At 40.1% G+C, this 14,612-nt stretch overlaps 1 protein-coding gene across 2 annotated transcripts in view; it reads right to left on the bottom strand.

The window, feature by feature from the left end:
- Nucleotides 1-14,612, bottom strand: part of BRD10 (bromodomain containing 10) — a 258,411-nt gene that overhangs the window by 35,528 nt on the left and 208,271 nt on the right. For both annotated transcript variants that reach the window (XM_069240183.1, XM_069240190.1), the window contains one exon: nucleotides 3,054-3,223. In XM_069240183.1, the coding sequence (XP_069096284.1) occupies nucleotides 3,054-3,223 (170 nt within the window). The remainder of the gene's footprint in view (nucleotides 1-3,053; nucleotides 3,224-14,612) is intronic.

Here is a 14,612-nt window from a genome sequence, read left to right as displayed (position 1 = left end):
AGTTGCTACACAAACACTGGGATAGTTGAGGACCTAGAGTGCGGGATGATTTTGATGCTAAATTTTCTTTAATCACAAGCAATACCCACCTGCTTCTATTGCAATAAAACCTTCATTGCTCTTACTGCAAAATCCTCTATGAAATTTTGGAAGAGAAGACTTTGTTTGTATTAAGAGCGATTCCTCAACAGGGTGCACCTTTCACCAAAAACTCAATGTTCAATCAACTACCTAGCTACAGACTGACAATTTCGTAAACAGTTCTGACTTCACAGTTGTACCATGGACGGACAGGTTATGACCATTTTGCAATCTGTTTAGCTTTCAGGTTTAGCAGGACTTGTGTAACTACCAAGCCTATGAATGGGACCCCGTTAAATTCCCTTCTGGCTACATATCAGTCAAGCTAGAGAGGATCTGATGAAAACCATTACAGCTGCAGTGAGTATTGCTTGTAATAATGTGCTTAAGACCTCATTCACACACTGGTTTGATTAAGAGTCTGTCAAGACAAAACCTAATTTAATGTTGCCCTCACAATATGCAAAACAAAATACCTAGATGAATAGGACATGAGGGTGTAAGAAAGACCTGATTAGGCTCAAGAATGAGGAGCTGCGTATTAATTGAGGGTGGCAGCAAATGTAGGGGAGAATACGGATTAATATATTGTGGGAGGTGGGTTGGTTTCTCATTGTTGAGGAAATTTATACCATCCACACGAATCCATATTACAGAAAAGGCTTGGACAGTTAATTTATAAATGTGTATGGTAATAGTGCACTTGATCAGTTAGTGGAGGTTCTGGTACTTGTTATTTAATTTTTTGCACTCAATATTTTAACTAAAATCGCCAAGGAAATTGATAGTTTGAAGTCTATCCTTGCAGCTATCCCCAACAGAAAAATCGTTAAATGTTTTTTATAAAAATCTCCTCAGTGATGGTCTTTATTCTTTAAGAAGTGCTGTACAATTGGCATCACTTGCCTTTCATGGACAGATGGCATATTAAAACTGATCTACGAAAAAAAAACACAGAGTGCCAAAGTACTGCAGATTCTATAGCGTGGTTGTGTTACTAAACTGCAAAAGAAAGATCTTCATTTGCATTATGCTTTGGAATCTTGGGCAGATAACAATAAGATAATAATTTCCATTGCTGAAGAAGGGTTTGATCAATGGATGGGGATGTTCATCATTCATTCACTTTATTTGGCTTCGAATTGCAGGCAGCAAGGTTCTTTGCACTCTTTGTGGGCATATGGTCAGCATTTGGCACAGTGGACCAGGTAGTTGTCTGACTGAAGCTTACACCTTGCCCGATTACTTTTTAAACATGCTGCGCTCTAGAAACTGGGTCCAGGCTCAACCGGACACAAAAGGCTCACTGTCTTTCAAAATGGCATCTACATTGGCCTGAAATAGAGATGCATGTTGGCACCCCTGTTATCTTCATTAACTTTAGAACAGTCAGCACCAGCTTTAGCCAAAATTCAGAATATTTCACCCATGATAAACCACAGTTCAATTAACATACTACTCTACGCTGGTTGTAACGGACCAGATCTCATACTCTTTTATATGAGGTCAGATAGTCAGTCTATGTTCATAGTGCAACAAAAATAATTTGATCACAAATATTAGTATGAGGTTTGATTTTTGGGACGTTTTGGCCCAAATCCGTGTGGTTCTTAAACAAGGAACCACTTAAGATAATGTGCCAGGAGTATTATGGTAAGTAACAATTTGTCATGGACAGCTCACTCTGAAATGGTTAACACTGCACCCAAAGGCTACGAGAGAATCAACTAGTTTTAAAGAACAGGGGCTTTTAGTTAATACCTTTGTAATATGTGTACAATAGCAAAATGAAGCTCATCACACTTTATGGGTGTTTTTTTTAAATGAATGTGGTTAAAGCCCATAACTATGCCAAGTTACAATGTCAGTACTGAAAATCTGTCTTATGTTTACCTCTCTGTGCCCTAACTGAGGGCATTTGCATTGAGCTGTGGCTTTCTGTATGCAACATCCGGTTGGAAATCTTTTTGTTTTAGGTATAAACTCCTCAAAAGGTCTGTGGTCTTTGCTGCAAGATACTGTATAAAAAACTGCTGACAGTCAGTCTGGCTGAACACGCAATATTCTTGTTCGACTTGCTCCACTGATAGAAAAATGTTTAAAACATTGGAAAAAATGTTGGAAGACTGCAGGTTTTAGTTTTGAAGCAGACCACTGGCACCTGCCAAGTAAAAGATTCACTGCAGCGCTGAGTAAATCCAAGTGCTCCTTTGGACTGCATGATTATTTATACTTTGTTCCAGATCCAAACCTATGGGGCTTTCATGTGACAATGAGATTAGGTCTTGCTCTCAAGAATGATCAAATTCATTGGAGAACAACTTATCAAGGATTGCACGACTGTAAGTTACTTAGAACTTTTGGGAAACTTAATTAGCTACTCACTTATCCAGGAAAAGAGGAAACTGCATTTTTGTTCAGTACTGCCAGAGGTGTCCTCACCCCCAGACTATCAAGGAGGGATTATCAGGCCTTTGCCTTTAATTAGTATGAAGGTGTATATCATTTTCCTCAACTAAGGAGGCTTGTGTTTTTTTTCCTTTTGCTTTAGAAACCCCAACAGTAGCTTATTGGGGCTGGAATTTCGAGGGATGTTGAAAGAATGACATGTCAAATAATCAACTGTATTGTTAAGGTTTATTATATGTTAAGTTTGTTCTAACGAGCATTGTGAACTTTTTACAAATTCTGATTTTTATTCTGTAGCACTGTACAATCTGTTTTATTTGTACTTGTTTTATGGAAAACTCATATATTAAACACAAATTTTAAACAGAAGCAAAGTTAATCTGCATTGTAACTGCAACACTCAATCATAAAGTACTGTTCCTTCTAAGGTAAAAGCAATATTTGGCAGTTCAGAATCTTTTACACTGTTCTAGGCATGGATAAGGGATATTAAAGGTACAGATGGAAAACAGCCTTGTCAAAGGGCACATGATCTAGATCCATAAACACGTTTTTACACTTACTCTGGTCATCTTTTTTCAGTGTCTCAGAGTTCTCTAAGTTCTTTGTATCAATGCTGAGAGACTCTTTAGCGAATGTGACATCTGTTTCTTCACTGGTCCAGACTTCTCTGGTAAACATATCATGTTCAGGCTGCTTTTTGAAATCATCATAATCCTTTTTCAAACGAGCTCTGCAGTGAAATAAAAATGACATTCAGACTGACACTACTGACTAAGCAAAAAACAAACCACCATTCTTTATTATGGCTGAGAAAAAAAGATATATACAAACGGAATAGAAGGAATATAAAACACAGAAGATAATACAAAATGCAATCCCTTCATAGAGGGACTAACAAGGATTCACCCAGGGTAAACCTTCTAGCCCCATGGTCTGTCAAGCATTAAACCAATACATCTGGTACTACGCTAATCTGTGATTTTTCATTAAACAAATTCCTTGCCTTCAAGCTTTAACCCTGTGCAATAATAGTCCTCCCTGAAAATGCCTTTAACGTGCTTTTCACAATAATTATGTCGGGCTTTCAGCCAATTCTGTTTCTTTTAATAATAAATAGATCAGGCCTATGGCTTTGTTCATTAGCATCAGTTTGACGAACTCAGTTCTGCTGTCTTGAGCATCAGCTTTCCCCAGCCACTCTTTTCCAGTGGAAACACAAAACTTCTGCCCAATCAAATGTGTACTCAACATGTGGGTGGAGGCAAAGCCCCTCTCTCAGTGCTACTTCTTAAAGCTCTTTTTATGTTGATCACTTACAATTTGGCGACAGTTACGCTGTCAAGTCAGACCTAACAAGCATTGGCAAAGCCAACAGGGCTTGCCTGGGTGAGATTTAGTGGATTTGTCATTTGTTTTAGTCATGTTGTAAAGCAACATGGCTGCTGGCAAGCATGGCTGAAAGTTTAAAACAAAAAAAACAAAAAAAACAATGGCTACTTACAACTCTTCTCATTAGAAGTAAGCACTCCAACCTTAGTGCTATTGGCTGAAATCCAAGGAACAGTTGAAGATTATCTCAACCGACTGTCTGTGAAGCAGAGCTTGAATGCTATCAGAACAAGCAGCAAAGACAGGAGAGGTAGGAAGGGTAGGCAAGCGATGAAAGGAAGTGGGCAAACGACAGAAGGCAGGCGGATGAAAACAACAATGGGTAAGCAACAATGTCTAGGAAGCAACGACATGGGAAGTAAGTAGAAGAAAAGTACCTGAATCCAAGCACGAGCTGCAGAAGGACACTAAAAAAGAAAGTGAAACCCCAACGTGCTGACCAATGAGAAGCAAGGAAATGAGAGCCACGGTGAGCGAACCAATAGTAAATAACGGACGGGCTCTAAGCCCCCTTTAAGTTTAAGTCTCATAAGGGACGGTGCATGTGCTCTCTCAGGCAAGACCCAAAAGAGCACCCAGATATCTAAAACTGGCCCAAACATGTTCATATCATCTTTAGGCATGTGGAAGAGAAAGTTTCGGTCAATGGTTTTCAATGCAGACAGAAGGCCAAGAAAGAGAAGGTCGAGAAAAAAAAAATCAGTCTTTGATTTAGCTTGCACTACAGATTGAGAATGGGTCGTCTAAGACAGATGGGTATACAATTTATACACTGTGATGGAGGGAGAACCTTTGTTGGCAGTCACCCAAGATGATGCTGGTGTATAGAGGTGTTTGAGTTGCTGTGTTTTTCAGGGCTGCAATCAGGAATATGAGATAGCAGAACTATTTTTTTATGTCAGGGCCCATTTAGGCTTTGAATAACTCTGTTTATAATTGAATTAAGGTTCTGTTTAATTGCAGCTCACAATGCGTAACTTAATTGCTTCCAAGGGCATTTGTAAGAGCCCAGTATTTAATGTAGGAAAAATATTGGGGGGAGGGAGAATTAATTAGGGGCTGAGGGAGATGGATGAAAAATTGTGGTCAGTTGATGAATATACTTCTCTTATGCACTATGTGGTTATGATTCTGTTCAGGATTTTACAAACTTTAATGAGACCAAATAAATCACTGTACCTTATTACCAATTTCTTTTCGTTTGTGGTGGGTAGACAAGTCTAAGGAAGGGTCAAGGAGTCTTGTAGTTTGAAGTACTGGTGCTGTGGAGTATTTTGTTATGGTGCGCTAAGGTTAGCTTTTTAAAAATTTCATCCACATCCTCTTACGCTAAGAAAATTACATTAAGGTACATTTTAAAACATTTTTAAACAGACTGCCTAGCAGTCAGACATCTAATAAGCATTTCTGACACGGAGCTCTTAAAATTATAAAATATATCATTATATGTCTCTGTACCATGAAGAGCATCACTCTGTGGTAAATATGTTTATGAACTCAGAGTTGCCTCTGTGGGACTTGATCCAAAACACTGCATTCAGTGTGCAGTATAACAAATTGTAGCACAACTTTTTTTGTGGCATGGGAGAAATCAAATACACAACAAATCTTGTATCTGGAGCAATGGACTCTAGAGGGACAGTACAGTGTGCTAGGTTGACACCCATGCCCACCAGACCAGTTGGAAATCCTAACCTTTGTGTCCCTTACCTACAACAACCCTATGTGGGCCCAATTCTACAAGGGAAAGGATGTGTTTAAGGTACTCTGTCTGACGCGGAGGTTAGTCTCCTAGCACTGGGATGTGTGGGTCCACCAGCCTGAAGATCCCAGAGGATCACATGAACCAGAAGGTGCCTCTTTGCCAGGTAGGATGCGAGACCTACCAAAAGTACTTGATGTAGGTATTCACTTGTCAGTGAATCACAGTGACCTGGTCTCACAAATTGATCTCTGTAGTTTTGAGTGCTGAAGTGTAGTTTTCGTGTGGGGGCAGTGTCCTGAGGCTGGAAGCAAAGTTGGACACACACCCCTGCCTTAAAGGGTGCAGCTGTTGAAAAGATGCAGTTATCTATACTGGTAGAGTCCTTAGGGAAGGAGTGGTGTCCCCAGAGGGTAAGTTCAGTGATGGGGATAAAGCTTTGTGGTGGATTCCTAGAGAGCCTAAGAAGACGAGAAGTGACAGCTGCTTTGCTAAGTTAGATGTACTATCGTTGCTGTTGCCTTAGCAGTGGATTCTATCAGGAGGTTGGTAGTTTCCATCTGACTTTCACCTGGGGTAAAATCTGAGGGACTCAAAGTGTGCCTCATGTTATTTTACGATGGACATCTGGTATTTGACCCATGGTAAGTTGCAGCTGCACAATGTTCAATTATGGGGAGCACAAGCGAAGAAAATATTTTTTTCCTTGTGCTGAAAAACCGAGTGCTTTAAAAACATATGGTGACTAAACTTACATTTAAAGGTGCAGCAGACATGAAAATCCCAATACATCTGTTACAAAAATAATACAAACTTGAATTTCATAATAAATATGTGAATCAGTAGGCTAACTGAAAAGGACCACCGGATTTTCACCAATACCTTTTCGCCAGCCTTTAAGTTGTGATATTGCCTGCGTGAAGCTGAGCAGCTGTGTTTAGCCAAAAGCTATCCAAAATTCATTAGCTCGCCACTTGTATTTCCACATCACTGTTACATTTTACATCTAACGTCTCCTGAGAAGGAGTTATCCAATTACCCAGTTTCTAAGACCAGCACAAAGGACGCAGCAAAAGAGGGGAAAGTTGCTCTTCCATCACCCAGGACAAGCATGCCTCACAAGAAATGCCCAAAACGCTAAATTGTGCCCAAGTCATAGGTTCAAAACATAAACCAAGGCATTTTGTCAAAAAGCATGGACGGAGAAAGAGCAATAATTTTAAATTGTTTTCACACAGAGGTTCTTGAAGTCAGAGACTGATTTCAATCTTTAGATCTATATGTTTAACTCACATTCCGAGAATTGCTTACAGCAGGCGGAGATAGGCAGACTTCCCTTAAATATTCCTGTCTGCCAACTGGCAAGAGTTATCACTAGCTTTTCACTTTAATTTCTAAATCCATAACGTTTCCTCCTGGTCTAGTGGACCCAGATTTTGCAGATCAGCTCATTCCCAAAGAAAGGGTTCCAGATCCTGCCAGTAGATGCTGCCAACCACATGGAATTTCTCTCCTAAGGCGGGAAAGTGCACAACGTCCTAGAGGTAGAAGAGCTCTGACTATCTGAAAGAAAAGTAGTATCTAGTGTAACTGTATATTTCACCTGCCTCTGTCATGTCTTCCTTCTGCTTGGAGAATGAAGGTGGCCTTTTGGGCCCACAGAGTTCGTGCTCCTGCAGAGGAATCTTGGTAACCAGATACAAATAGACAATTTTCTGTGGACTTGAACTGCAATTTGACAAGCATCCCTACAACTTGAACCAGTGGACTAGATTCTCGAAAATGTTTCCTGAAAATTAGGAGACTTTTGGACAAAAAGAAAAGAAGTTAGAGGTATTTTGATAAAAGTTGGGACTTTGAAATGTTCATTTCTAGACAACCTTTACAAGGTGAGAACAATACCTAAAAAAGGCGCAACCTTGGCAACTACATTTTAGCGGTGTGTCCAGCTCAAAGCTTTTCAAGCAAAGTTCAAGGCTAGTACAGGACAAAGAATAGTATTCTGCTTCCCAGACATCTGTAATGACAAACTTTCAGTCACAGTTTTGATTTTTGATCTGCTGAAATTATCGAAGTATGATGGTAACCGTTTCAATGCTGTTTTGTGATCAAACTTCAAGAAAGTTATTTACTTAAATTCGCACACACATAGGTATACATATGTAAATATATACACAAACACACACACACACACACTCATCTGCTACAGAACTGACAATAGTGATTCTGTGGTTGAGTTTACTTCACATTTCTCACTGAAAATGCATCATACGACTAACATCATTGGCTCTATTTGGCAAGAAAGAAAATGTCCCTAAAGTTTGATTCTAGTGATTTGCATAAAACTTGGGTGAACTGAAGTTGTCTGGTCCGACCTGTGGTCTGCAAAAATTCCAAGCTACTAAGGGTTAAATAAGGTTACAAAAAGACCTTGATAGTTGGAGCAACAATCTTACATTTGCAAAACCTGTCAATCCAACCTGAAATATAAATCAATCTACTTAGATAGGCTAACGTTTTCATTTAGTCCAATGTAGGCTTCAAACATCCTGAAGCATTCAGGTATCCTCAGATTTTGACTGGTGGAATGAAGCTGAAAGTTAGTGTCCAGTAGCCAATCCTTGCTATGCACAGTTACAGTTCATGTGTTAACAATACTAAGTAAAAACTATTAAGTTATGCTCCACCATTCGTGTTGCAAATATCATAAAAATTCAAATTTTCTACATAATGTAGTGTCAAAAACAGAAATCTAAAATTTTAATTAAAGGTGTGACTGACAAAAGGGTCATGAATTAGTGGACTACTATTGAAACAATTACTAATAGCATTTTAGTATTTCTTTTGAATGTTATAAAGGATTACTATTTCACTATTGGCCTAAATACACCCCATTTTTGCATAATAAGTGCAACGTCAAATGAGATGACTGAAGATAAATGATCTCAGTGATATGAAGAAACGGTTGTGCTGACACTCCTGCATCCTTTCTCAATCTATCGACAATACTCTTTGGACAACTTTCATTACTGTCGCTCAAAACTATTACACAGTACTATGGAAGCACGAGCAAACAGTTTTCAGTCTGCAAAATGTAGAATTAATGTAAAGTGTTAAAGTAACACACATGAAGAATCATATCGCAGTGCTAACATACTGAGAGCTTGCCAGAAGAAAGGAGGCTAAGCCTCATGCCCCGTCATTCATCCAAGTCTTTGCTAAGTAAAGTCCACATCTACGCAGCCAAGATTAATGCAAGTAATTCAAGATCTGGCATACCCGTTAGTCAGTGGGTCCGTGATTCGCAATAATCCATGCATGAGCGTTCTTGGTATCCATCTTTCAATTAGTTGGAAGGAAATTGAGTAACTCCAGTACAGTACATTACACATTTATTTATACATATATTTAATTAATATAGCTTTTGAGTAGGCCTCGTATGAAGAGAAGGTGGTGGGTGGGTGGTTTAAAATTCCACAGCACACAATGATTGTGTTACTCTTTCTGAAGAGGTTGCGAAGATTAAAAAATATATATACTAATCTACTTTCATCGGAAGTATTAAGAATTAACCTGTTTCATACTCAATACAACTACTACTATTTTTCTGCGAGCGTGCACTGCTGCTATCCATTCTGTTTGAAAGTAGCTTGCTCACTAACAGTTATTTAGGTGTGAAAGCACCTTGCACTGCTTCATGTGCTATATTTGCTGTGTGTGCGCGCCCACGTGCACTGCTGCTACTTTTTCTAAGTGAGAAGCTTGCACTGCTGCTGCTACCTGTGGTTTATTTGCCCTATCTGCGAAGTGAACTTGCATTTCTTGTGCATGAGGAAAGCTTGAACTGTTCCTACGTGGTCAATTTGAAGACTGCTTTCACCGCTGTTACCTGTGCAGTATTTTCCTTATGTGTGAGGGGAGCCTGCACTGTTGCTGGCTATCCTGTGTGAAGGCTTGTACAGCGGCCTTGTCGTACATGAGTAATTCATGCAAGAGAGGACGCACTGCTTTTGCTTGTACTCCGCCTGGCATGTGTGTGTGGTAAGCCTGTACTGCTGCTGCTTTTATTTTGTGTACGAGGGAACTTGGCTCTGTTGCCTATGCTGCCACTGCCTTGTTAAAAAGCTTGCATTTCTACTGTCCAACCTGTGACTGTGTGCAAGGGATTCGCGATGCTACTTCCTGTACTCAAACTAAATACCTCCAAAACAGAAATACTCATATGTGGTGACTGGAAAAATTATGACCCTCTGTGCGTCTGGCCTGACGATCTCGGACCACCTCCTCAATTATCCAAGGAAGTTAAAAACCTAGGAATCACCATGGATTCCAAGCTAACTATGAATGCCAAAGTAGACAAATTAGCACGCACAAGCTTCATCACCTTAAAGACTTTACGACGCATCTTCCCCCACCTCGGATTTCCACACAAGGTGCAAGCTACTATCTCACTTGTATTATCCAAACTGGATTATGCCAATAGCCTCTACCATGGATCATCTCTATCTGTTATGAAAAAACTACAACGTATCCAGAATTCCGCAGCCAGGCTACTACTACATATAAAGCCGCAAGCCCACATCTCCCCTGCCTTGAGAGCACTACACTGGTTACCCGTTGCCAGAAGCTGCACTTTCAAGCTGCTTTGTATCACCCACAAAGCTATACATGGAACAGGACCGCTTTTTATCAGAAAGAAAATTACCAAATACATCCAACAAAGAACCCTCCGCTCAAGACTGGCACCCCGCCTTAGAACACCACCATACAAGGAAAAGACTGTAGGTGGTACATCCTTCTCCGTCCAAGCAGCCAAACTATGGAATTCATAACCCCCAACTATAAGAGCCACAGATAACTTTCTTGTCTTCAGAAAACTACTCAAGAGTTTGCTCTTTCCTTCATAACCACATTTTTCAAACAACTATGAACTGCATATGCCTCTGTGGATAAATATTTTTTTTCAGATTATATGTATATTTCTATTTATTTATAGTTTCTTTGGAAAATATGTATTGCTACGGTCATAACAATAAAATACACACACACTCTTTTAAACCTGTCTGACTAAGTATTTTTTACCCATGATTCTAATTATGTATTGTATGTGCATATGTGTGTGTATTCATGTGTGTGTGTGTGTGTATATATATATATATATGGAAAATGTCACTTACCCAGTGTACATCTGTTCGTGGCATTAGTCGCTGCAGATTCACATGCTGTGCACAGTCCGCCATCTGGTGTTGGGCTCGGAGTGTTACAAGTTGTTTTCAAGTCACGAGAAGGAGGGACTCCTCCCATTTCGATTCCATTGCGCATGGGCGTCGACTCCATCTTAGATTGTTTTCCCCGCAGAGGGTGAGGTAGGAGTTGTGTATGTTAGTAATAGTGCCCATGCAATGGAATGAATACGTATGTACATAATAAAGGTTAAAGTAATATATTTACAAATGTTCAAGATCTACTTCTAAACGGCTACAGGCTCCTGGGGAGGCGGGTGGGCGCATGTGAATCTGCAGCGACTAATGCCACGAACAGATGTACACTGGGTAAGTGACATTTTCCGTTCTGTGGCATGTGTAGCTGCAGATACACATGCTGTGCATAGACTAGTAAGCAGTTATCTCCGGTTCAGCCTGTAGGAGTTGAAGTAGTTTGAAATAATGTTCTTAGTACAGCTTGACCTACTGTGGCTTGTTGTGTAGTTAACACATCTACACAGTAGTGTTTGGTAAATGTATGAGGCGTAGACCATGTTGCTGCCTTACATATTTCGTTCATTGGAATATTTCCTAGAAAGGCCATGGTAGCACCTTTCTTTCTGGTTGAGTGTGCCTTTGGTGTAATAGGCAGCTCTCTCTTTGCTTTAAGATAGCAGGTTTGAATACACTTAACTATCCACCTAGCAATGCCTTGTTTTGAAATTGGATTTCCTGTATGAGGTTTTTGAAAGGCAATAAATAGTTGTTTTGTTTTTCTAATTAGTTTTGTTCTGTCAATGTAGTACATTAGTGCTCTTTTGATGTCTAATGTATGTAGTGCTCTTTCAGCTACAGAATCTGGCTGTGGGAAGAACACTGGTAATTCTACTGTTTGATTTAAGTGGAACGGTGAGATAACCTTTGGTAAAAATTTTGGATTTGTCCTTAGAACTACTTTATTTTTATGTATTTGAATAAATGGTTCTTGTATGGTAAATGCTTGAATCTCACTCACTCTTCTTAGAGATGTGATGGCAATCAAAAATGCAACTTTCCACGTTAAGTATTGCATTTCACAAGAATGCATGGGCTCGAAAGGTGGACCCATGAGTCTTGTTAAGACAATGTTGAGGTTCCATGAAGGAACAGGTGGTGTTCTTGGTGGTATAATTCTCTTTAGGCCTTCCATAAACGCTTTAATGACTGGTATTCTAAATAGTGAAGATGAATGAGTAATTTGCAGGTAAGCTGATATTGGGTTGAGATGTATCTTTATGGAAGAGAAAGCTAGATTTGATTTTTGCAAATGTAGTAAATATCCTACTATATCTTTTGGAGATGCGTGTAATGGTTGAATTTGATTATTATGGCAGTAATACACAAATCTTTTCCACTTATTTGCATAGCAGTGTCTAGTGGTAGGTTTCCTAGCTTGTCTTATGACCTCCATACATTCTTGTGTGAGGTCTAAGTGTCCGAATTCTAGGATTTCAGGAGCCAAATTGCTAGATTCAAAGATGCTGGATTTGGATGTCTGATCTGTTGTTTGTGTTGTGTTAACAGATCTGGTCTGTTGGGTAGTTTGACATGAGGTACTACTGAAAGGTCTAGTAGTGTTGTGTACCAAGGTTGCCTTGCCCATGTTGGTGCTATTAGTATGAGTTTGAGTTTGTTTTGACTCAACCTTTTTACTAGATATGGAAGGAGAGGGAGAGGGGGAAAAGCGTACGCAAATATCCCTGACCAGTTCATCCATAGAGCATTGCCTTGGGATTGATCCTGTGGGTACCTGGATGCGAAGTTTTGGCATTTTGAGTTTTCCTTTGTTGCAAATAGATCTATTTGAGGTGTTCCCCAAATTTGAAAGTAATTGTTTAGTATTTGGGGGTGAATTTCCCATTCGTGGGTTTGTTGGTGATCTCGAGATAGATTGTCTGCCAACTGATTCTGAATCCCTGGAATAAATTGTACTATTAGGCGAATGTGGTTGTGAATCGCCCAATGCCATATTTTTTGTGTTAGGAGGCACAACTGTGTTGAGTGTGTCCCTCCTTGTTTGTTTAGATAATACATTGTTGTCATGTTGTCTGTTTTGACAAGAATGTATTTTTGGGTTATTATGGGTTGGAATGCTTTCAGCGCTAGAAATACTGCTAACAGTTCTAAGTGATTTATGTGAAACGGCCTCTGATGTATGTCTCATTGTCCTTGGATGCTGTGTTGATTGAGGTGTGCTCCCCACCCTGTCATGGAAGCATCTGTCGTTATGACGTATTGTGGCACTGGGTCTTGGAAAGGCCGCCCTTGGTTTAAATTTGTACTGTTCCACCATAGAAGCGAGATACCAGATCTAGAAGTTGACCCTGTGCTTGTGACCATTGTGATGCTAGGCACTGTTGTAAGGGCCGCATATGCAATCTTGCGTTTGGGACAATGGCTATGCATGAAGACATCATGCCTAGGAGTTTCATTACCATCTTGACTTGTATCCTTTGTGTTGGATACATGGCCTGTATTACCTTGTGAAATGTTTGAACCCTTTGTGGACTTGGAGTGGCAATCCCTTTTGCTGTGTTGATTGTCGCTCCTAAGTATTGCTGTGTTTGACACGGCAAAAAGTGTGACTTCGCGTAGTTGATGGAGAAACCTAGCCTGTGAAGGGTCTGTATTACATATTTTGTGTGCTGTGAACACTGTCTTAGCGTGTTGGTTTTGATTAACCAGTCGTCTAAGTACGGGAACACATGTATTTGCTGCCTTCTGATATGTGCAGCTACTACTGCCAGGCATTTTGTAAAAACTCTTGGCGCAGTTGTTATTCCGAATGGCAACACTTTGAATTGGTAATGTATTCCTTGGAATACGAACCTTAGGTATTTCCTGTGTGAAGGATGTATTGGTATATGGAAATACGCATCTTTTAGGTCTAATGTTGTCATGTAGTCTTGCTGTTTGAGCAGTGGGATTACGTCTTGTAACGTGACCATGTGAAAGTGGTCTGATTTGATGTAGGTATTTAGTGTTCTGAGATCTAGTATTGGTCTCAGAGTTTTGTCCTTTTTGGGTATTAGAAAGTACAGTGAGTAAACTCCTGTGTTTTTTTGTAGATTTGGTACCAATTCTATTGCGTCCTTTTGTAGCAATGCTTGAACTTCTAGTCCTAGAAGATCTATATGTTGTTTTGACATATTGTGTGTTTTCGGTGGGACGTTTGGAGGGAATTTGAGAAATTCTATGCAATAGCCATGCTGGATAATTGCTAAGACCCAAGTGTCTGTTGTTATTTCCTCCCAAAGTCTGTAAAATTGGCTTCGTCTTCCCCCCACAGGTGTTATATGATGGGGTTGTGTGACTTGTGAGTCGCTGTTTATTTTGAGGAGACTTGGGGCCTTGGAATTTTCCTCGATTTCTTGGGAATTGGGCCCCTCTATATTGCCCCCGAAAACCTCCCCTCTGATATTGACCCTGGTAAGTAGGCCTTGTTTGTGAGGTTGTGGTTTCTGTGGGTTGACCTCGAAACCCTCCCCTAAAAGGTGTTTTCCGAAATGTGCCTCTGCTCTGCGGGGAGTAGAGTGCGCCCATGGCTTTGGCTGTATCGGTGTCCTTTTTGAGTTCCTCGATGGCAGTGTCCACCTCCGGCCCAAACAGTTGTTGTTCATTAAATGGCATATTGAGCACAGCTTGTTGGATTTTTGGCTTGAACCCTGAAGTGGGCAGCCATGCGTGCCTTCGTATCGTGATTGCAGTGTTTATTGTCCTTGCAGCTGTATCTGCTGCATCCATGGAAGACCGTATCTGATTATTTGAGATACTTTGTCCCTCTT

The sequence above is a fragment of the Pleurodeles waltl genome, chromosome 1_2, assembly GCF_031143425.1.
Source record: "Pleurodeles waltl isolate 20211129_DDA chromosome 1_2, aPleWal1.hap1.20221129, whole genome shotgun sequence".
Lineage (NCBI taxonomy): Eukaryota > Metazoa > Chordata > Amphibia > Caudata > Salamandridae > Pleurodeles > Pleurodeles waltl.
This window is presented reverse-complemented; position numbering and strand designations above follow the sequence as displayed.